The sequence below is a fragment of the Blennius ocellaris genome (genome assembly GCF_963422515.1).
Source record: "Blennius ocellaris genome assembly, chromosome: 1".
Classification (NCBI taxonomy): domain Eukaryota; kingdom Metazoa; phylum Chordata; class Actinopteri; order Blenniiformes; family Blenniidae; genus Blennius; species Blennius ocellaris.
This window is the reverse complement of record NC_137650.1, coordinates 28374970-28397957: the sequence shown is the minus strand read 5'-3', so window position 1 is coordinate 28397957 and position 22988 is coordinate 28374970. Positions and strand designations below refer to the sequence as shown.

The following is a 22988-nucleotide window of genomic DNA, read 5'->3' as shown; positions in this document are numbered from 1 at the left end:
CGAGTCCCGTGATGAAATGATGCCATTAAAACAGAGTAGACGATGATATTGACTCTGCGCCCAGGCCTAAGCACTTGTAAATGTGTTCTGTTGAAGTAGCTTCGTTTCATAATGCTTCAGCTTTTCCTCCTCATGTCCTGTTAGTCCACAAGTAGACACAGGCAAGGAGGGGGGGGGGGGGGGGATCTCGCCACATGGAGCTAAAACCCTGCGGAGATGGATATACAGCCCCTCTGGCACAAAGTGTGCTGTAAGGTCTCTTGTAATCCTGCGTCTCAACAGGCGCCAGACGCCAGCATTTACCCGTAGGCTCCTCTGTCAGTCCAGACCTTTCCCTGGCTAGAAAGGCATCTTGGGACGGAAGGTACCCACAATGCCAAGAAGACAGGTGTTCTCTGCCAGCTGTCACTGCAGCCTTTTCTTCTTCTGCCTCCCTGTGTCAAGTCACACACTTGCATATTTTGTATTGTCTGTCGCCAACGGCATAATAATGTAATACTAAGAATTACCACACTGTGAAATTATTCCTTGAACCACTCAGCTGCATCAAAAAAACCGTCCCCAGTAAAATGAGCATGTTGCTTTTTCTTCACCCAGTAAAACAAAATGCATACGCAATACTTCATTTGTGGTTTGATAGGTTTCATACAGACAAATCAGCCAAAGATTGTCTTTAACTCTTTGAATTACCAGAGAAGAGATACAGTTAATATTTTGTAATTTCTTGGAAATCATGAATCACTAACTTTTAGCTTTGTTCTGAACATACTGTAACATAATTAAGTGAATTACCCGAATAATCTCCAAATCTCGGCACCTGTTTTATAGGGGTAATGTATCACGTGAAAGTAAGTGAAAGTTGATTAGTTAGGAACAATTGGTTATCATTGGATAGGATAATTTCAAGGACTGTGTTTGAAATGGGCTAAATTTTGGCGAATAGATGGTCGAATTGCAACATTTCCAAAACTGCTGCACCACAAAATGTAAATTAAAACTACCACTAGTTCTTTCTCAAAATAAAAACAGTCCATCATTGCCTTGACAATTTTTTTCCCCAACAAAAGCGAACAATGACTTTTTTTTCATTTTTTTCATTTTTTCATTTCATTTTATTTATTCTTTTTTCAAGGTAATGCAACCTAAAATAAAGCAACAATCCAACAAAAAACAAACAAACAATACATTCCATGAAAAGAAGAACAGGAGTTGGATGAAGAAAAAAAAATCTTATAAACTCCAACCCCATTCTTGAAGAAAAACGTACAAACTAGATTTTTTTGATTCAATTCTTTCAGTACAAATGAACACTAATTCTTCAGCAATGACTTTAAATGTTGACAGTGATCTCTACAGAATCCTATATTGTAATCTAATGCTGTTTCAAGTCCAGACATTCATGTCAATCGATATAAATACACTACGTTATACATTATTACTTTTCTACTTTTAGTATCCAATGTGAGATAAGTAGATGATTACATCCAGTAAGTGATGAATTACATTCTTAGAAGTCACATTTCTATCTAGTTTACTGGTAAAGGAGTTCTGTTACATATTATGCTATGCCAGACATCTGAGTAGCATTTTATTTTCTGCAAAAAGAACAAGAGACCCCTTTTTAACTTCAATAGAATGTCAAATGTTTCATTTGCAAGGAAACCAATGTCATGTTTTTATTTATTTTTTTAATGTGACTTGATATGCTTCTGGAAAATGGACCAGAATGGGATTATCTAAATAACCTTTTGTTGCTACCTGCAGTATGGATTGGATCGGATCCTGGGCGAGGAAAAAAGTCTTGCTTTACTGGCAAGAGCCATTGATCCCTGTCAGTCTGCCATGATGACTGACGTGGTGAAGCTCCTCTCAGCCATCTGCATTGTCGGCGAAGAAAACACGTATGTTGTCCATTTTATCCAGCAGTTGATAACCGTTTTGTTTATTTCATTCAAATGTCAGTGTTGTGCTTTGTGAAATGTGCTCAGACAGCTAAAATTGAAGTGGATGAAGGAAAAATATGCCTCGGATGCATTTCTTCAGCCATATACCTTTATCATTTCTTTAGCCTTGGGTAAAATATGGAAGGAAATACCTGATGGTCAAAATCCTTTTAAATGAATGTATTACTTTAGGTTTTTTTTGTTTTTTTTTACCTTCACTCACGCATTTCATGTTCTCGTTCAGTCTAGAGAAGGTCCTTGAAGCCATCACCACAGCAGGGGAATGGCGAGCCATTGAGAGGTTCAGCCCTATTGTGCAAGGACTTCGAGACCGCTCGGTTCAGTTACAAGTGAGTGCTAACTACACTTGCAGTCATGACACCTTATTTCCCCCAGATTTTACAAAAAAAATATGAACAGAATGGCTGGAAATGTGAGAATGCCTGCGTATCAAAGCCATCTTGAAACCTTCAATTTATTGTATTGAATTGTATTTCAGATAATGGGCTATGGATTGCTATTTTTGTGGTATTCAACAATGGCAAACTACACAGACAAGCATACAGGAATTGAACAGAAAACCACGATTTGAATGTGTCTTTTGTGTTTAAGTTTGATATTTCATTAAAAAGGAAATCATCACTGATGTTTCGTATAATCTTTTCAGAAACAATTTCGACAAAAACTTTGGACTTCACTTTGTTTTGAACTCAGTTTGAGTAATGTCCGGGTTGATTTTACTACACAACTGAACAGAGTATACCCTAAATAGCAAAGGCATTGTGTTGTTATCGAGCAAATATAACATGACACATCTATTTCTTTCAGCTACGTGATTAGCAGTAATATAGAAATATCAGTACTTTCAAGGGAAACATAATTATGCATATATTAAAAAAAAGCCACTATCCTATCAGCTACACATGGACTGTCAGTACCAGATGCTTCAATTAAGCACAGACATCTACTTTAATGATCACTTAGAGCACAGACAGGACAGAAAGTGAAAGTCTGCCACCTAATTCATCTGCACTGTTTCTGTTGACATCAGCCTGATATGTGCAGACAGCTGGGAGAGACTGAATGAAGTAGAATTCCCACACTGTGCACTCGCATTCAGCTTCATATCTCAAAGCCAGAAATACAAGCTCATCACCAGGCACACAAAGAGCTCAGATCAGTCTCCAGTTTTCTTTTAGTCAATTCATCTTGTAGATATGATCTCCAGATTGTCTAAGATATCCAGAAATGCCTAACCATTCCCAAAAAACCTGCAGTGGGTCTAGAAATACAGCAGGTATTCATGCCACAGTTTGTGAGATGGCTGTACCTCTGGGTTTTATTTCTTATTCTTGCTCTCTTGATCACTAATGTGGCCAGTTTCCATACAGTTCAACTCAGTTTGAAATCAAGTCGTGTACAAATCTAAATTACAGTATGAAACCACAACATACACCAATTCACCAAAAATGAACACACATAGGTTACAAAATGGTGCAAACGTGACTTATTTGAAAATACAGGTAATGACCATGACCACTGTGAGTGTGGTAGTTACTCACTTCCATTATTTAATGTTGTGTGTAAAAACCTTTACCTGGCAGTACATCAGACCAGACAACACGGCAAGTAGTATGTGCACAAATACTTTGAATTTTACATTCAATCTTAAACTAAGTAGCAAAAAAATAAATAAATACAAACCCCCCCCCCCCCCCAAATGAACAAAAATGCACTTATCTCTGGTGCTGTGTGGATGCAGTGTTCAACCATCCACTAAGCATCAAACTGGAGCCACGACTCTATTTTGTGATAGGTATTTTGTCTGATAAATTCATTCAGGAAGCAGGAAGCAAGAGTGCATCAAAGACATATTAGTAGTAACTAAAAAAAGTTCTGGTTGTCGTCACGTGAACTTAATGCTCTGCCAGTTGGTGTGGCATTTAGACCAGAGTGGAAAAGGTCGATGTGAATGTGGATCAAGCTCAGTACAGTCTGTCATTACTTTCTGGTTTGCAGAAAATGCGCCTCCACACTAACAAGTGTGAAAATGCTCTTGATTCTGGAAAGTGTCTTATTATATTTTTCTTTCATTTGTTAAATCCAATTTTGACAACCCGCAAGGAGCCAAATAATTACAGCACCCTCAAAGGGGTCCTGGATCTCGGATTGGGAACGACTGAGCGATCATAACCAGCATTTTATCACATTCTTCTCAAAACAAACTCAATGTCTCACCAATCTTCATCATCTTAACTTCTATACATTAAAAATTGTTCAGCTGCCCAAACACATTGACTTTTACTGGAGTTAGTGCCTTTCATTAACACGTCATTCCTCTCATCGTTTTATTGATCAGCTCCCTGCTTATATACAGACAATTGCGATGGTGTATATGAGCTTTTCTAAACATGGCCAGCATTGGTTTGCGTCAATAATGTTCTTCATTATTAAAATATGCTGTCTGCGTGTTTAATTGCTAGCTCAGGGATGGACATTGATAATTCTCCACTCCTACACGCACGCATGCACCAACAATCAGACATTTTCACCAGGACAATCATTTGTTTCTGTTGTTGTGCGTCATTGTCATGCAGTGACCATCACTCAACCTAATTAAAAGATGCAATCGTTGCTCCCCTCTTGTAGTATTATTATTATTAGCACTCAGTTTCACATACATTCAATGGACGAAAAACTATATAATCACTTCGAGAAAGTGAGAGCTAAGGAATCAATCATCAATGAGATGGGACGAAATTCTTGCATGGAAAAAATTGCACATAAACAAAACAAAAAAAAAGAGATGACGATTTTGGTGGTTGAATTTCATACTACTGAGTCTCAAAAAGACCAAAGTCATCTGTGGCTGTGCAAATGCGTCTCTTTCTACTTAGCTGAGTTTTATGAATGCTTTAGTATTACTTCCCAGTGTCTAATAGACAACACAAATCCTTTTTAAGCCCATGCATATTTAAAGTGTAAATACCGTTATCCTAAATGTAGCAATTTGTTGCTCCAGGCACTCTATCCTTCTTTACAAAGCCAATGTCTGAGAAGGAAGACTGAATAGTTTAGTCAGGTGGAGATTTAGATAATAGTGTAAAAAGGAATTTGGATGAGCAAAAAGATGTCAGACTTGTTTATCTAATTGATTTTTTTTTCTTTTTTAAAAGGGGGGTGCAAAAAAAGCGGGAGCAATAGCAGATGATGAGATTACATACGTGTACATTATTTAGTTGACAATGTAGATGCACAGTATTCCTATAACAGATCTTAATTGTTTGAGAAAATCATGACCATATGGACTATTTGTTTACATTAGTAAGAGGTATGCTATTTTCTCTTTACTCATTGCAGTAAGGCAATCTCCTAAATAACTGTCGAGGTCTTTGCAGTAATGGTTTCAACTTCCCCGAAACAAATTATGACAATGTGATTTACTGTCGCATCACTTGCCTGTATTTCAATTCTAAAACGAGAAGATTTATCATTTTAAAAAAATCTGAGCGAAAGTGGTAAAAATAGGAATATGCTGGATTTCACAATGACTCTCAAGGCATCTGAATATTTAGCCCATGCCTTCTTTTCACACATGAATGGAGTGCTCCTCTGATCAATAATTGATTTTTCTGTTTGTGTTTGCCCAGCTAGTCGAAGAGTCACAGGGTCCAGCAGTCCCTGTGTAGTAAACCAAACTCAGGCGGGAGTGAAAACAGCTTCCAAATGCGCCAGTTTGCCCTCAAATTGACTGTTAGTTAGTTTTGTGTGTATGGGTCTGCAGTTGTTGCATTAATATTAAAATGCCCCCCCCCCCCCCCCCCCCCCCCCAGCTGGTGACTGGAGAAAATAGACATGCATTAGTTATGGTCCTCTGCTTCCAAGGGACATAACTCATTTGGAATGCATGCCAGCATGCGTTTCATCAACTTCTGGGAAGAAGTCAGTCATCTTCTTCTTTGGTTCTCTTGCTCCCTCTTGTCTCCGACTTTATTCTCTGTTCTTCTCATGTCGCAGGTGGCATGCATGCAGCTCATCAACGCACTGGTTACATCTCCTGATGAGTTGGACTTCAGGCTTCACATTAGAAATGAATTTATGCGCTGCGGCCTGAAAGAGATACTGCCGGTAAGCAAAACACAACCACAGACACACACACACACACACACACACACACACACACACACACACACACACACACACACACACACACACACACACACACGTTCACAAATTCACAATATAAACTCACACTCGCGTTGTAAATATTTTAATGACTTGTCCACTCCAGTGAAATATTTTCGATTTGCTCCAGCAAATAATTTATGAAACAAAGTGGAGTTTGTACGCCCTCTGTCTGTGTGGCAGCCAGAAACTAATAAAGTTTCCAGTGTCTGGGCTAATAATCTTCCTACTAGCTTTAATAGATCTGCCTAACATGTTTATGTGTTGTAAACAATGTTGCTTTTACTGCCAAGATAATGAATAAGTAAAAGTGCAAGTTGATGCTGACACCTGTAAACAACGATGAGTAATCTTGGTTTCGAGCCTTTTGTTTATATGTGCAGTTAACTTGATATTACTTATTTAACTTTACTTAAGCTATCTGTTATATTGTGTATGGAGCTGTCAAAGAATTTCTCATATCGTTAAGGTTCTCAAGCCCCTCATCGTAATTCATGTTGCTTTGTTTTGGCTCTCAATGCATCTATTCAGCCTGCAGTTCTATGTCTCTTCCTTGATTCGCCTGTAGAACCTGATGGCTGTCAGAAACGAGGCCCTCGACATCCAGCTCAAGGTGTTCGAGGAGCACAAAGAAGAAGATATGATGGAGTTCTCTCATAGGTTGGAAGACATCAAGTGTGAGCTGGAATATCCTTTTCACTTTTGCCAAGTTATATGCAAGTCAGGTCTGATTCAGTGTACGTTTTTCTTGTATTGGAGTTTGACATTGTTTGGAAATGTTGAGCGCGTGAATTCAAGGTCAACTGTTGTTGACGAGATGCTCTGCAATGGGAAATTTAAAGAAAATCCTAAATGGTTCTTTCATGTACATTTTTTTTCTCCTTTTCTGTGGGGGGGGGGGGGAGCATGTTTCTTTTAATGGATCCCTCCTTGACTTCCTGCACCGATGCGGGGGATGTGTTCCGTATTGTGCAGAGCACAGTGAAGGACAGCAGCGCCGAGCCCTATTTCCTCTCTATATTGCAGCACCTCATGCTGATACGCAATGACTACCTGATCAGGTAAGGTCAACACGTGCACACGGAGCATTGGTAATTGAGGCCGTAATGAAGCAAGCTGCACTTGTAATGATCAGTTTGCTATTTAATTAGATTTTTAATTTTCCATTTTTTTTTTAAATTTACTTCCAACATGTGCAGTTAATGTTTGTGTGTGTGTATATGATTTGAACCTTCTATATTGACATAATACGATTTTAGTTAATAATTGATTAGCACCTTAACACTTTGGTTTAGTTGGGAGTTTTACTGTATATTTCTGTTACTTACAGTTTGTGTGAGAAATAATCACGAACAGTAAGTAAGTACAAAGGTGCAAAGGTTGGCCACCTGTGAGCGCTGGTGGGGTGCTCATGTTCCGCTGGGGTGTAACTTCTTCTGCCTTAAACCCTCTCAACGACACCGGCTAACAAAGAGAATGCGTTCTCTTTCATCTCACAGCTATCTCCAGCAACTATAGCTCCAGAGCATTTCTCATCAGCTATTAATGGTACTTTTCAAAGGCTTATTTTATGTTGGTTCTCTCACAGCTGGCTCTGACTTAAACCATAGTTTGATCAAAAGATGGAGCTTTTATCTGAAGAATACCAAATGCATCACCTGCAGTTTTCTCTCCCACCCAAAAAAACACCTGTCAGACACTCTCCTCGAACTGGGTCTGATTAATTTTCTGTATTAGAAATGCTTATGCGTCGAGTACTAAATGCCTCCACTATTAGTATTATTAAACCCGCCATCATTTTTACCATCAACTTGGGAAACACTAGTGATGCTATAAGATTATTCATTGGACACACACATTGTATGTTGCAATCGTCTGTGTTCACTTCGGTATTATTTTTTCTCTCTTTTATTTTAATGTTTTGACAGCAAAACCTGATAAGCCACAGTTTGCTTTGTCACGAGGATAGTTTTTTTAACAATGCCATCTATTGCTGAAATTATTAATCTGATGATCATCTATTTATTATAAATAAATTATTGAATGATACTTTTTTTCTTGAAATAAATAAAGTAAAATAAAAATAATTCATAGTGAACCTAATTTCGCCGAGGTAATGGCCAAACAGTTTGACTGACATTATGTCTGGAGCCTTTTTTTTTTTAAATGTCATAACTTCAATGTGAGTTCAGTTTTCACAAATTCAAAGAAATTGAAGTGAATAGGCAGTAGAATGCTTTTGCACTTGTCGGGTTTAAGAGGATAACGTCAAAACAGGGATAGGCAAACTGTGGCTTTTGGCCATCCCCATTGTTTCCGGAAACTGTTGATTAACAAAGTGATTTTAATGACATTTTAACCTTGTTTCAGTTACAAAATAAGTTTCATGTTTCTGACATAGCTTTACTGTAAGAAATGGTCACTCACAGATGTGGGCCGGTACTTTACATATACTATATTGTTGAGTAAAAGGTCAAATCAGTTGATGTCAAAGGAACCATGACACCTGGAGGACAAGTAGAGCAGTGTGTTGCCTTCCTGTTGAGGACAGGACCTCACCCCAAAGGAACACCAGCTGATTGAGAGCACCTGCCTGCAGTCTCTTAGCAGGGTCACTCTGTTCTCCATTGTGGCTTCAGACAGCAGAGGAGAGACTACTGTTCAGCTTGGGTCAAACCATGAATGAGCTACTGGTATGGAGGAACCGGAAATATATTGATAAGAAATGTTTGTCTTGTTGCTCGAAGCAGAAAATGTATAGTTTGGCTTCTTGGATGAGTAAAATAGACAGCAGGCCTATTAATTTTGAGCAGCAGTGAAGCAGCCTGCTTGGTTTCATTTGCCACTTTGTTGTTACATGTTTCAATGTAAACGATAACTGAGAAATAATATTTGATGATTGATAAATTAGAGGTACATGGTGATGAAATATTTTAAAGGATAAAACATTTGAGACGTGTTGTTTGTTTACAAGTAATGGTTGTACATTTCTGTTTTTGTTTGAAGGTTTTCAACCTAATTTCTACTCCAATAATAAAATAAAATTGAGAGGAGGAAAAAAGTTGTCCCGTTGAATACTTTATGGTTGGCCAGGCATATTTTCACATTTGGGCAGAAGCTGAGCAAAGTGAACCACGGGATAACTTGCCACATATTGATTGGGATATTTTAAAATATCTGTCAAAGCATGCATTTTTCATCGTTTTTCCATCACTTATGTATAAGGAGTATTCATGGATGACTTATGAGTGACGTTTGTACTTGCTGGCAATTCGATCAGCTATTTATGTTGGGAGACGGTCACTGTTTTTTCTTTGAGAATTGGCAGCCATTCAGATGAGCAACTTCACTCATTATCCAAAGTGACCTATTTGTCCTCCTGTTTTGCACCGTGCAGTCTGCCAAAAGCATCCGTTTTTATTTTCAACATCCACACACTGCAAGTAATCCCCTCTTTTCCCTGGCCTGCTGTCTTTGCAAGCTGGATGTACTTCCACTGCACCACCTTGCATCTGTTTCTCGCTAATGCTTGAAGTCCACACGGGAAGCTAAATGTCTGTGCATATTGACACTTGGTTTTTGTCTTAACACATACATAGCAGAAGTCGTGTTTTGTGTGGATGTTGATTGACGTGCAAGCCTAAAGTTGCAAAGTTAGAGGAAGGGAGAAAATCTGTTTGAGCGAACCAAACTTTTCTTTTGCTTTTTTAAATGTATATTTTTTAAATATATTTAAATTTAATATATTTATTAAAAAATATCAATGCTGGATTAATGAGCACAGCTGTGCCGTGGGATCTGCCATAATAAATAATGAGGGATGTTGTTTTTAATATATTTTTCTTCATCACATTTACTGTATTTGACGTGATTTGTACAGCATCTCAAGACATTTGAAATGCCTTTGCCTGTGTGGCTAAAGCTTCTATAAAGACATGGATTAATGTTGAATAAACTTTACATATACAGTACATTTTATCTGTTGGGCAGTCTCGATGACATATACAAGTTCAGTCACACCACCGACCTTAATATTAGATGATCCTCTCGAAGAGCTGAACCACAGCAGCCCTCTCACTGACTCAGTGATTGCTGTAGTCGATTTGTATAGTCAATGGGAAAAAAATATACACTGCTCAAAAAAAATAAAGGGTACACTAAAATAACTGCTGGCAAGCACATGGAGGGCTGTGCGGCCCCCCCCCCCAGAGAAATGCCACCCGACATCATTACTGACCCACTGCCAAACCGGTCATGCTGGAGGATGTTGCAGGCAGCAGAACGTTCATCGCGGTGTCTCCAGACTCTGTCACGTCTGTCACATGTGTTCAGTGTGAACCTGCTTGCATCTATGAAGAGCACCAGTGGCAAATTTGCCAATCTTGGTGTTCTCTGGCAAATGCCAAACGTCCTGCACGGTGTTGGGCTGTAAGCACAACCCCCACCTGTGGACGTCAGGCCCTCGTACCCCCCCTCATGGAGTCTGTTTCTGACTGTTTGAGCAGACACATGCACATTTGTGGCCTGCTAGAGGTCATTTTGCAGTGCTCTGGCAGTGCTCCTCCTTGCACAAAGGTGGCGGTAGCGGTCCTGCTGCTGGGTTGTTGCCCTCCTGCGGCCTCCTCCACATCTCCTGATGTGTACTGGCCTGTCTCCTGGTAGCGCCTCCATGCTCTGGACACCACACTGACAGACACAGCAAACCTTCTTGCCACGGCTCGCATTGATGTGCCATCCTGGACGAGCTGCACTACCTGAGCCTCTTGTGTGGGTTGTAGACTCCGTCTCATGGTACCACGAGAGTGAAAGCACCTCCAGCATTCAAAAGTGACCAAAACATCAGCCAGAAAGCATAGGAACTGAGAAGTGGTCTGTGGTCACCACATGCAGAACCACTCCTTTATTGGGGGTGTCTTGCTAATTGCCTATACTGTCCACCTATTGTCTATACCATTTGCACAACAGCATGTGAAACTGATTGTCAATCAGTGTGCCTTCCTAAGTGGACAGTTTGATTATATAAGTGTTCCCTATATTTTTTTGAGCAGTGTAGTATGTAATATATAGTGCAAAAATAATGTTAACGTGAAGGATTTGTGAGTTTTAAGGCAGTGTTTTTCAATATACATGCAACATTTCTGCTCAGATTTTGCTGGACACAACAAGCATAACGTAAGATTACACTGGGATTACGAGTAGAAATCGTAGCTAATCTGCAACTTTTATTTTTCCACATTTCTTTGTCCCCAATTGGTTGTAAATTGCAGCAACCCAGTGAGAGGCATTCAAAATCTGATGATTGCAGAGTCGTTTATCACTTCACATGTGGCATCATATCTAAAATGTCTTTCTTTGATTGCGCTGCACTTCTTGCAGCTGATTGTTGTAATGATCTGTTGTTGGCAGAGTCTTTGAATTCTTGATCTCAAAGATATTTAGCCTCTTTTTCTTTCTTGGTTGCGAAAGTCGAGGAATAACAAAAGGAGCATGATAAGATTGACTGATAATGCCCCCCCCCCCCTTTTTTTTTTTTTCTTCATTGTGACTATTGCCAATTCTATCAGCCCATCTTTTAAATCACAGTCACAATATCAGATCAAGTCTCTGCATCATTTCAGGGAGAGGTGGGAACCGGTTTCCCAGATTAATCACTGTTTGTACATATCAGAGTATTCGTTAATGATTTGGTCTAGAAGGGATTAGGACTCTCAGTGGCATTGTTGTGAGATAATGAGCAGATCAAACAGACGCTTTCTCTTTAACTTGCAATAGCACTGTGGCTCCCAGCCTTGCGTGTCAGCCATTGTTGCACTCTAATATTTCCTTTTGCTTATTGAGGCTTGCCCTCGGTTATTTTGAGATTACTGCATTCAAAGGAGCAATGTGAAACAATTTAACTGCGGTTACTTAACAGCTGCTAATTGGTTGGTGTCTATTCCCCGCTCTTCAGTATCATCAAAACGGTGCTTATATTAAGGTGTAAGTGGTGTTAAATGGCTGTTTTTAGATTTAGCAGTTCTTTGGAAACTGAAGAGCCTTAACGTGTGTAACATTAATATGATTCTAATTTTGTAAATGGTACTGTCTTAAGTTAACAGTCAACACAGTTCAGACCATGTCACATTTGAGATTGAATCTGTACCCTTGCATGCACCTTATAGGACAAGAAGATCAAACTTGCAAAAAAAAAAAAATGTTGAAACTAAATAAAGAACAATTTAAATATTGTAAATCATTGATTTTAAATAATTTGTTAAATAAAGTGTCGTATTGTTAAGAGTGCTCTCATTTCCCCCGATAATATCTTAATGAAATGTGCATAGTTTGCTCTTTCCTTGTAAGTAAATTGTACCATAACAGGGTGAAGCAAATCTCGTTTGTGTTTACCAAGTGTTGAAGCACTGCTTATAGGATGAGCTGGCGCCAACATATTGTCTCATGTCTCTCTTTACTTGTCTCCTGACTCTTATACACCACTCATTTTGACCCACAGGCCTCAGTACTTTAAGATCATCGAGGAGTGTGTTGCACAAGTTGTGCTTCACCGCAGTGGCACTGACCCAGACTTCAGTTACCGCAAGCGCCTCGACATTGACTTCAGCCACCTCTTGGGTAAGGGTCACCCTTTTCCATATGTTATTTACACTGTCGGCTGTCATTAAAGTGACTCCCTTTGTTTTTGTAGAAATATGTGTGGAAAAAGCTCGAACAGATGAATATGAACAAAGGGCTTCAGAGCTGGCACAGAAGGTAAGTATTTACCCAAGTTAAAAAAAAGAAAAAAAGAAAAAGAAAATCCAAGATCTTCATTGTGTTTATCCACTATACCATCGGGACAAAACAGAACCGTAGCTTGCTGGCCTTTATACAATTGTTTTTGGATAAAGTAGCATTTTTTTTAATAAAATATGAGCATCGTGAAATAAACAGTCCACAGATAATTCCTTGGGGTTATGTTAAAATAACAGAAGATCATAAACATGACAAACATTCTGTAAATTTATAGAAAATAACCTGAAAAACTACCTTCTTACCGTCGGCATTACATAAGGTGACATTTCCTTTGGAATAACAATCAGACTGACCTTAAAATATTTAGGTCCCTTAATACAATCAAGCAAGCAGAACACGGTGAGAATGCAAGGTAACCTATATTTTTTCATGTCCTTAATTTTTCTGCGTGTTGAGCAGAAGCTATTCCTCACGCTTTGCCGTTTGCACGTGACATTTTCATTGCAATAAAATGCTCAGAAGTCTCTTTTATTTTGAGGTTCTGTATTTAACAACATGTTTAAATGTTGTTTTTTTTCTCTGATGAGAAATTAGTAACCTGCTGCAAGTCACTTGCATTGTGACAGAAACGTCATTTGATATCAAGCATGCCCATGTTTTCTTTTCTGTCTTTAACTAAAGTCTGTGTCGCAGCAGAGTTTATAGCCGCATAGCTTGCAAATGAAAAACACAAATTGCTGTTGGTAAGACAATTTATTGATAGACAAGGACATTTTATTAAAATGATTAATAGACATAATTAACAATAAGTTGAACTGCTGTAGATTCTGCTAGGAACTCTGGATCCATTGACTAGTGAAAGGTTTTATTAACTGTCGGGGACCAAACAGTTATGACTGTTTTATGAGTGACACGTCCGCGTATTACGTCATTTTCGCAACGACGCCCCCTTATGCTGCCCCTCTCAAGCAGGAAATCTCAGCTTTGTGCGCCTCCAACTTTTTCAAATGAGATGTGCGGGGGAAAATTGAGTTGAAAAGGGAGAAGGACTGAAGATTTGGTTTAGAAGACACTAGAAAAAATAGGCAAGTAGAAAGCCACCCACAGGGACACTGAAAACACAATATTTGATTCATAGGCACTGATGACTTGGACTTGAATAGAAAGAAAATGTGTTGTATCAAAAACCGTGTATGCAACTCATTTAGTATAGTGGTGGGATTGTCGGCAGACACTCCGAGAGGCCTGGGTTTGATTCCTGTGTGAGGCGAAAGTATTGATTCAAATATGTTTTTTTTTAATTGATTGTTTATTTTATTTAATTTTTTAAATTTTGATGGGCTATCCCCCAATTGATGCCTGACCTTTTCAGTGGGTGCTCCAGCTCCCGAGCACCCATAGGATCACTGCCTATAAATTTAAATATTTACCAACTGCTTTATGAGGCTGTTCAGCCAGATGCATTGTCTGACGATGTCTTAATTTATAAATCGAACACGGTTACGACTGTGGTCGTGAAATGTTTGTTTGGTGAGCGAACGTGACTGGCATCACCTTCACAACATCACAGTAACGTATTGGTGTTTTCTGTTTTTAAGTTTGATGAGGAGTTCCTGAGCAGACAAGAGGCACAAGCTCAACTGGTGAAATGCGATGAAACGATAGCAGAACTCCAAGCAGAGCTCCAGGCCTTCAGGTCCCAGGTATGTTTCAGCTGTCAATGTCAAGTTTTGTATGTTTTAAAGACATGATGGATAAAGCGAAGCACTTGGTTTGATTACTCAACAACCGTTTGAATCTAGTAAAAAAAAAAACAACAAAAAAAAAACAGCGGTTTAACACATTGTGAGATGTTCTTGTTATTTGGGGCTGCTGGACGGGGATGGAACTGGCTGTTTTATGCACTGGAGCCTGCAGTTTGGTTTGACATGGAGGCTGCTCTGTTGGCTAGCTGACACTAAGTCTAATGAGAACACTGACCGGTCCTCCATGTTGGCCATTTCTAATTCTCAGATCTCTATCCCATAAGAGGAAATTGTTCTAAAAGCAATTTATTCTGACAACCCCTTCAGCCTCACTACTGGGGCTTTCTTCAATCCCCCACCTCCAACACATCAGGGAGTTGCTCGCACACCCTGGCACTTGCAAGATAACTACACACTCAGACGGGGGGAAGTGAACTTCCTTTTTATTTTCCTGATAATTTTTCAATTTGAGTGAGCAAACACAGAATGCATACTCAAATAGTACCTTGGTTGAAATCGCAGTAGTGCATTTAACCAGTGCGCGCACGCACACACGTACTCACTCTTTGTCTCTCTGTCCATTCAGCCCTGTGTCAGTCTCGCTCTCATGAGCATGCTTGCACACGCACTTCTTAATTCAGCCAAGGCCTTGTTCCCTGTAGATGCGGTGGCACCGTTGGGCCAAGGGCTGACCTTTAGTGTGCGTCTTTAATCTAAAACTGCTGCATGGATCAATAAGTCATTTACGCTGTATGATACAATTTACAAAGCTTGTAGGTCCAGTTGTGTTTTTTTTGTTTGTATTTTTTTTGCTTGGGAAGAAAACAAACAAATCATTGTTCTTAGATTCTGAACAGAATCATGACAGTCTGTAAGCTTTTGCCCTTTTCTGAATGAATGAAAAAACGTGTCTTTGTTGTACTTAGTAAAGTGATGTTGTGTGTGCTACACACTTGGTGTGGGGGCTACTGAAAGGAGAAAGTCATATTGACTGGAGTCGAGCATGTGCAGTCTATTTATGAAACAAACAAGAATGTTTAAATTACACGAGGAACATTTTAAAAGATTAATCTCATAAGAGCTATTTGTTCATATAAATGACAAGTGAAGTTGACAATTTGACTGCTAAAGCCCATGTATATATTAAGAAAGATGGTTCCCACAAGTTGAGGACGATTTAAGACGTCTTTAAGAAGTGTTTAACGTGATCAAAACTATTGTATTTGCTGCAATATAAATAAAGTTGAATTGAATTGAAAGGAATTCAATTTGGTTTGTAGTAGTTGCAGATGTTGAAAATGAAGTTAGGTGCATGGATCAACAGATATTCTATTGATCTAGCTTCCTCTTTAAATATGTGACATTGGAGGTGAGCTTAGTTTGTACATTTGTTTTTATTGTCTTTGTGTTCAGTTTGGAGCCGTTTCTGGTTGTGTGACTGCCAACCAGGCTGGACCGGCATTATCTTGCTCCACGATGCCTTCGGGACCTTCGCGCCCTGGTCCAGGACCCGGAATGCCGGCTCCTCCTCCACCTCCCCCTCCTCCTCCTCCTCCACCACCACCCTTACCTGGCTGCCCTGCTGCACCTCCTCCACCTGGGCTGCCTCCTCCATTCGGTGCTCCCCCTCCGCCCCCTCCTGGGTTTTTCGGTGGTCTTGGTTCCCCCACCCCGCACACACTGCCTTATGGCCTCCGGCCGAAGAAGGAGTTCAAGCCTGAAACCTCCATTAAGCGCCTCAACTGGTCCAAGGTAGGACACAGTTTTGTAACATGAGGGTGAAATAATGACAAGTATGTGATTTGTCATGTGAAATAATTTTAAGAAGTTATTTAAGTGTTGTTTAAGTGTTGTAGATTTCTGCTCAGTGTCATATTAAGTACCGTCAACTAACATATTGTAGATGCTTTTGAGTTCCGCTGAAACTTTGCAACGGAAAACTCTATATTTAGGCCGGAGGTTTCTGACGTTTCTCTCCTTTCTAATTTCTTCCTGATGTTCATTAGCAACACCTGCACAGTACAGCTGTTTCTCTGAGAATTAAACAACAACTTTCTACTTTTGTGCCAAGACAGTAATAATTGAAAATAACAGATGATGGTATGCTAACGGAAGAGCAGCAACTGCAGATGTTTTTCTCTGCAGAGCCATATACCTTCACACCACAAGTGGTGTTAGTTTGTGGTTCGATTAATAATTAAATTTCAGGTTTTCATCAGTGCAGGTGTTCGACAAACTAAACCAGATGCTTGAAATTTCAAGTGAACTCTTTAGTAGGACAGGAGGACGACAGACAGCTGCAGGAGACCCCCCACATATGCTTATGTTTGGGACAAAGCTGTTGAGAAAGTTCTTGTGCAATAAGATCTCAAACTTCAAACAGTTGTCCACAAAAGCAGAAATCATGGCGAGATACTCTTTTCCTTTGTCAGTTTCCAAGTTACAACTGTAGATTTTTTTCTCCAGCAAGATTTATATTCACGAATGTTAAGGAAATGATGCACCCATACCCGTGTTCAGTATCTGGTTTGATAAAGCGAGTGCTTTTTTTTTTCTTTTCAACAACGCAAACGAAATTCTGTGAAGTGCAAAGTGAGTCCTAATTTTGAGTAATAAGAGTTAATTTAGTTTTTCAATGATGAGTGTCATTCAATTCATAAACAAGTTTTAATTGGAATGAAAAGTTTTAAAGTAATTTGGAAAAACTATCGTTGCAATACTAAATACTTATATGTAATATGGATGTGGGTCGTGAAGGTGTCTTGATTTATCCACTCTACAATTGCGAGGCCTCTTATCACATGAAATGCTAAATGACTGCCTCAATGCAGCACAGCTGGCAGACGTTCAGCCTGTTTGCTCAGCTGAGAGGTTACCAAGTCTAAGGTTGCTTTTTGCTTTTTACTAAGGTTGCTTTGATAGCAGCCTTTTGCATGTCTGCTGTTGGTTTGGCATCGTTCTGGTTCTTCTGTAGAATACCTACATTTGATAAGCGTTAACTACACGCACTTTATTTTCAGAAATATTGGACAGTAACTATTTGTATCTTGCATGATATTCGGATTTCTGAGGTGTGTGTGTGTGTGTGTGTGTGTGTGTGTGTGTGTGTGTGTGTGTGTGTGTGTGTGTGTGTGTGTGTGTGTGTGTGTGTGTGTGTGTGTGTGTGTGTGTGTGTGTGTGTGTGTGTGTGTGTGTGTGTGTGTGTGTGTGTGTGTGTGTGTGTGTGTGTGTGTGTGTGTTAAAGGTCCCATATCATAAAGTTTTTCAACAATTTCACGCAGTTTTGTGGGTATATTCATATTTGTTGTTGTATAAATGGGGCCTTAGTTATAAGATAAAGCAGATCAGCCAGAGTGTGGTCCGACTAAAAATCTCAATAGATGTGAATATAAATGAACCCATTATCTATGTTTTCTGTTTGATTAAATTTGACTTCATTTTCCAAGCTTTTTTTGTGTGTGTGCCTGGTTACAATACTGCGTTTTTAAAAGTGTCACATGTGCTCTTCATTATTAACGGCTCACAAAAGGTTTATGATTTTAACAGTGGGACCCTTTGATTATGTGTTTTCAGATTCGTCCCCAGGAAATGTCAGAGGGCTGTTTCTGGGTGCTGGTTGATGAGGACCAGTACGCAAAGCCAGATTTGCTCAACAGAGTTGCTCTAACATTTGGATCACAAAAAACAGGTCAGACATTATTAATAATAATAATAATAATAACATGTTGTCTGTTCATATAATGGTCATCTGTTGCCTGTGTGTTTTGACATGCCTTTACCTCTTTCGAGTTTCAACACTCGGTCAATGCACTGATACTTTGATACTTTGAGATTTTCCTCAGCTCTGCTCATAACTGAGCCATTTTGGTCACAAAGGCAGCGTTGCTCAGCTCTGCCAAGACAATAAAACCACTGTCTAAATTCTTCTGGCACCGTCAAAAGCCAGCACATATTCTCTTAATTTATACAGATTTATAGAATTGATGAACACATTTATTTAAATTAGGCCAATTTAAATAAGACTAGGCTATGTGTATGTGTCATGTCTTTCTAGCCTTAAATGGTTTTAGTACAATCTGTCATCAGCTGTATTGGACTTGTGGTGGACTGGTAATTCTCCTTGATAAAACACCTTACCGTTGCATGCTCGTACATTAGTATGGCTGGTAAGATCCAGGATATGCATGTACAAGGTTGTTGGAGTGATTAAAGCTTGAGCAGTAGGCAGCAAGAGATGTTATCACTTTTGTCATCCCCTGTGTGCGGTCTATTAGTCCCTTCGCTGATGATTTATTCACATGTCTCGTGTTTTCTTTCTTGTCTTGTCACTACCTCAGCTAGCTCATGCCAAATTGAATTATTCATTCAGGTGTTATCTACCTGTCACAACTCTATGCTAACTCCTCTCAAGGCACCCCGGACCTCCACATACACCAGTGCACCTTGGTTGCCCATTGTCAGGGTGTTGAATAATGGAGGCAGATCTAAATGGCAAACGGGGGGGGACTGACAGCCAATCAGGTGTTCTCTAGGGAGGTTAGAGGAAGGATGCCCACTTCGCTCACAATGACCCAGAGCCTGCATACATTTCCACATCGAATTATATTTTACAGCGATCATGAAACACTTTCCCGTTCAAATGGTTGGGCCCACAAACACTGCTGCCCTGCAGTGAACTGGCTGCTTGGTTTGTTCCTGCTCATGGGTAATTAATTTTAGATTCACTGACAATGGGATGAAACGTTTGACTACAATCAAACCTTTCGCATGATTTGCATCCGATCCTTCAGCTGCCTTGTCTCCCTTGTCCTCCGGTCTCAGTGGATGTTGTTGGAGCAGCACGACTGGCAGGTTGTGCGGTTGGACCCAGATGCTGCTGGGGCTGTGTCGGAGTGTCGGAGAGTTAACTCCAGTGCATACGTGGAAGTGGACTTGTCTTCTTATTACAAGAGCCTTGTAGCATCATGTTTCATCTCACTTAAGAGCAGCAGCATCTGGATCAGCATTAAACATTAAACAGGACACACTGTGAAACAGTATTCACTCAGTTTTTTCTCATTAAATATTCATTTATATCTCTTGAAACTTCCTTATTCTTTCGTGATGTTTGCACCGCCTGCTGTAGTTTTTTTTTTTTTTTTTTAGAATTCTTATTCTTGCTACAAGAGCACATATTGCTGAGTTTAGATGTGTGCTGTGAACGGTTCGCTGTATCTTTGCTAACTTTTGGAACTATCTTGAAAAATACACGACTAGAGCGAGGACAAGATTGAGAGTAATGCATAATGAACGGGAGAAATTGTGCTTGATTATGTCTGTTGATTTATTGTTCGTAAGATCTCATTCAATTGGGTTTTAACTAGGGATGCGCCATTTAATATTTAAAGCAAATATTTCTATTTACTATTTACTATTTGTTATTATCGATATAATTCATCTACGCTGCTGATACAGTACTTAACAATGGCATTAAATCACCATTACCAAAATAAGAAAACTCATGCAACTTGCATGTAAACCACAATTATTTTTGGGAGACATTTCTAATGACAGAACGGTAAACTCTTTCTTTAATATTCTTAGTGTTTTGACATTAACTTACGACATGAAATGTTCTGTAATTATTGACAATTTCTGGTTTCAGGAAGAATGGAAGTGCATTTTACAGAACATAAAATAGTCTTCATTTCTAAATGAGTAAACCTGAATAAGTGATTCAAGGATTCTTGTATTAACTTGATGAAAGCAGTTTTGCAAACAACTTGCGGTTATACGATGCTTAAAGCTATAAATGTGAACTCAAAACAAAGCTCAGACAACTTTTCTGAGCTCGAATCAATAAGTCATGTTGACGATTTGCAAGCAAACAAAAGTGCAGAATTCCTTTAAAGTCTTACAAATCCATAATGAGGGGCAGATTTTTTCCGTACTAAAATACGCATCTCTGCCTTTTCACAATCGATACCAGGGAGTCGAACATATTTTAGTTCCCAATTTCCCATATTGAGTAAGCTGGACAGGTAAAATAGTGCAATGATACCTTTAAATTGGAACTTTTATACTTTTTGGTGTGGTCGAGAGAATACGTGATGAAAATGTCTATTTTCATTGCATTCACTGCATCCAGACTATTTTTCAGTCTCTAAAACTTAAAAAAAAAAAAAAAAAAAAAAAATCGCCACACAGAAGCAAGACAACTAAAAAAGAACTCCGATCACCTGTGTTTCATGACAAGGTTTCATGCCATTGTGGTGGCGACATCATCATGCGTTCCTAGTGGGAATCCAACACAACCCACGTTTTCTGCATTCACAACAATGCATCCATACAGATTGTGATTTTTTTTTTTTTCATGATTTGTCAGGCCGTACAAATCCTGCCTCATTGAGATGGTCTTCCTAAATCTCTCAGATTTTAATAACTCATTGCAAGATCAGTTCCCTTTATTAAATCCGCAAAAATAACCCTATAATAACTGGGCCTGGAAAGGGTAGCACAGATCAATTTTAAATTGCTTTTCACTTTTATAAGGAACAATCACATAAAAAAAAAAAAAAAAAAAAAAAAAAAAGATGGTGCTACTAAACATGTCGTTCTAAGTTGGTCTTTATCCGAAGTTGTTTCCTACTGCCACAAACCTTTAGGGAAAAAAAGGAGCCATTGTGAAACTTTGAGCTTTGACAAGTTCTCTATGAAAGCGATTAACATTATTCATCTGAAGCTCATTACTTTGAACAAGAACAGGCTTTTAAAAGTCACACTGGACATCTGCCTGGTTTTTATGATAAATATGACAATTTGAGCTGCCTCACATTTGTTTGAAACAATATAATTTAAGAACTGCCTGGGCCTGGCCCTGTAGTTGAGTGTTGTGCATGGTCATTCATGCCAACAGCAGCCCAATTAGTGTAGAGGTGAATGTCACTTGTGCTGAAGGTCTGTTGCCGCCACTCGCTGTGTGCATCTGCCTCGTTTTTGTCACTAACCATACTGGTAATTTCATGAAGCCCTGATTAAAACAGGATGTCATTTCAAGCATATGCTTTCTGAGTCCAAATAAAATAGGGTGGAATCGGGGTTCACTTCAGTATAATTTTTTTTTTTTTAAACATCTCATTCAGGTGTCAGTTTTATTTTTCAAATCCATTATTTGATCCAATATATTCCTCATTATTTTGCACAGAGATGGTCAACAATACGATTCAAAAGGAAAATAAATAATATCATTTGTCATCTCCTGGTTGTCTAAATGGTGACTTTAACTAATCATTGTTGACTTGTGAGTATTTAATCTGAGCATATGCATTTTCCTATCTCAGTCCCTTACTCATAAGAATTTCTTAGAATTATAGTTTATATTAAGTGATCTTTATTAGACTGAGACGCCACATTTAAACTCAAACCGACTTCCTAAACCAGATCCCTCGTGGAGCTTCTTTTAAGTGTTTCTTGAATTGAAAGCAAAGACGGGAAGCCAGCTCCAACCCTGCTGTTCTTTCTACTTTGTCTTCTCCGCTGTCTGCTCTCTTACAACACAGCTGCTGTTCAGCAGGAGTCGGTGCACACAAGTGGACAGCTTGCCTTGTGTAAGATGAAAAAGCCATAGACTAGTGTCTGAAAAGTTGATGGGAAGTTTTATTATTTTGTGAAAGCAGCAGAGACAAAGCAAGAGAAATAAGAGGAGCTGTGTTCGGTGGATGGAATGTCACCCAACCCATTACTTTTCCCCATTGTAACCTTTTGAGATGAGCCATTTCAGGCAAATTGGAAGGAACTGTTTGAAACATTATTTTTCTCTCAAGACTTACTCAGAAATTTCAGATTCCTGAGGATAAAAGTGAGTCTCTCCACAAGCCATCAACACACTACTTTCGCTCGTTGAAGAGTGGCACACTGACTGCTCAGACAGCCTTTTAAAGCCCTTTCTCAAGGCAACAGATGCTGACATTAAAATGTCTCGCATTCAAGGCTTCATGTGGCTGGCGTCTCCATAAAATCTATCTTCTGTGTTTTACCATTACATTTTTTGGTCTTGTCATTAAATAACTATCTCAGCATAAGGCCACATGCGCACATAGACGTGTCTCACTTATTTTGACTTCTTGTCGAACATCACATTTTTTCCCCCAAGGTTCCTTTTCTGTTATATCAGCAAAGGCTTGGTCAGCTTCCACCATTACAACTCCAAGCACGCACTGCTATTTCTTTCTACTGGCTTCCTGAGATTCTTATCGTTTTCCCATATTGTAGAGCGGAAAGGTTATATTAGTTTATTTCCCAAAGATTAAATCTTACTTCTGTGGGCCCAGTTTCCCATAAACATGGATAATGGGAGTTGTAAAGTCTTACATAAACAGCTGTTTCATGTCACACTTTTCTGTTA

At 39.2% G+C, this 22988-nt stretch overlaps 1 protein-coding gene across 1 annotated transcript in view; it reads left to right on the top strand.

Moving 5' to 3' along the window:
* The window catches only part of LOC308134260 (protein diaphanous homolog 3-like), a gene marked incomplete at both ends in the record, with an annotated part of 162653 nt that overhangs the window by 23300 nt on the left and 116365 nt on the right, over positions 1-22988 (top strand). The window contains 10 exons of the mRNA XM_080501923.1: positions 1765-1901; positions 2188-2293; positions 5961-6071; positions 6697-6805; positions 7063-7189; positions 12622-12740; positions 12814-12878; positions 14459-14563; positions 16019-16357; positions 18179-18293. Of these exons, the coding sequence (XP_080358049.1) occupies positions 1765-1901; positions 2188-2293; positions 5961-6071; positions 6697-6805; positions 7063-7189; positions 12622-12740; positions 12814-12878; positions 14459-14563; positions 16019-16357; positions 18179-18293 (1333 nt within the window). The remainder of the gene's footprint in view (positions 1-1764; positions 1902-2187; positions 2294-5960; positions 6072-6696; positions 6806-7062; positions 7190-12621; positions 12741-12813; positions 12879-14458; positions 14564-16018; positions 16358-18178; positions 18294-22988) is intronic.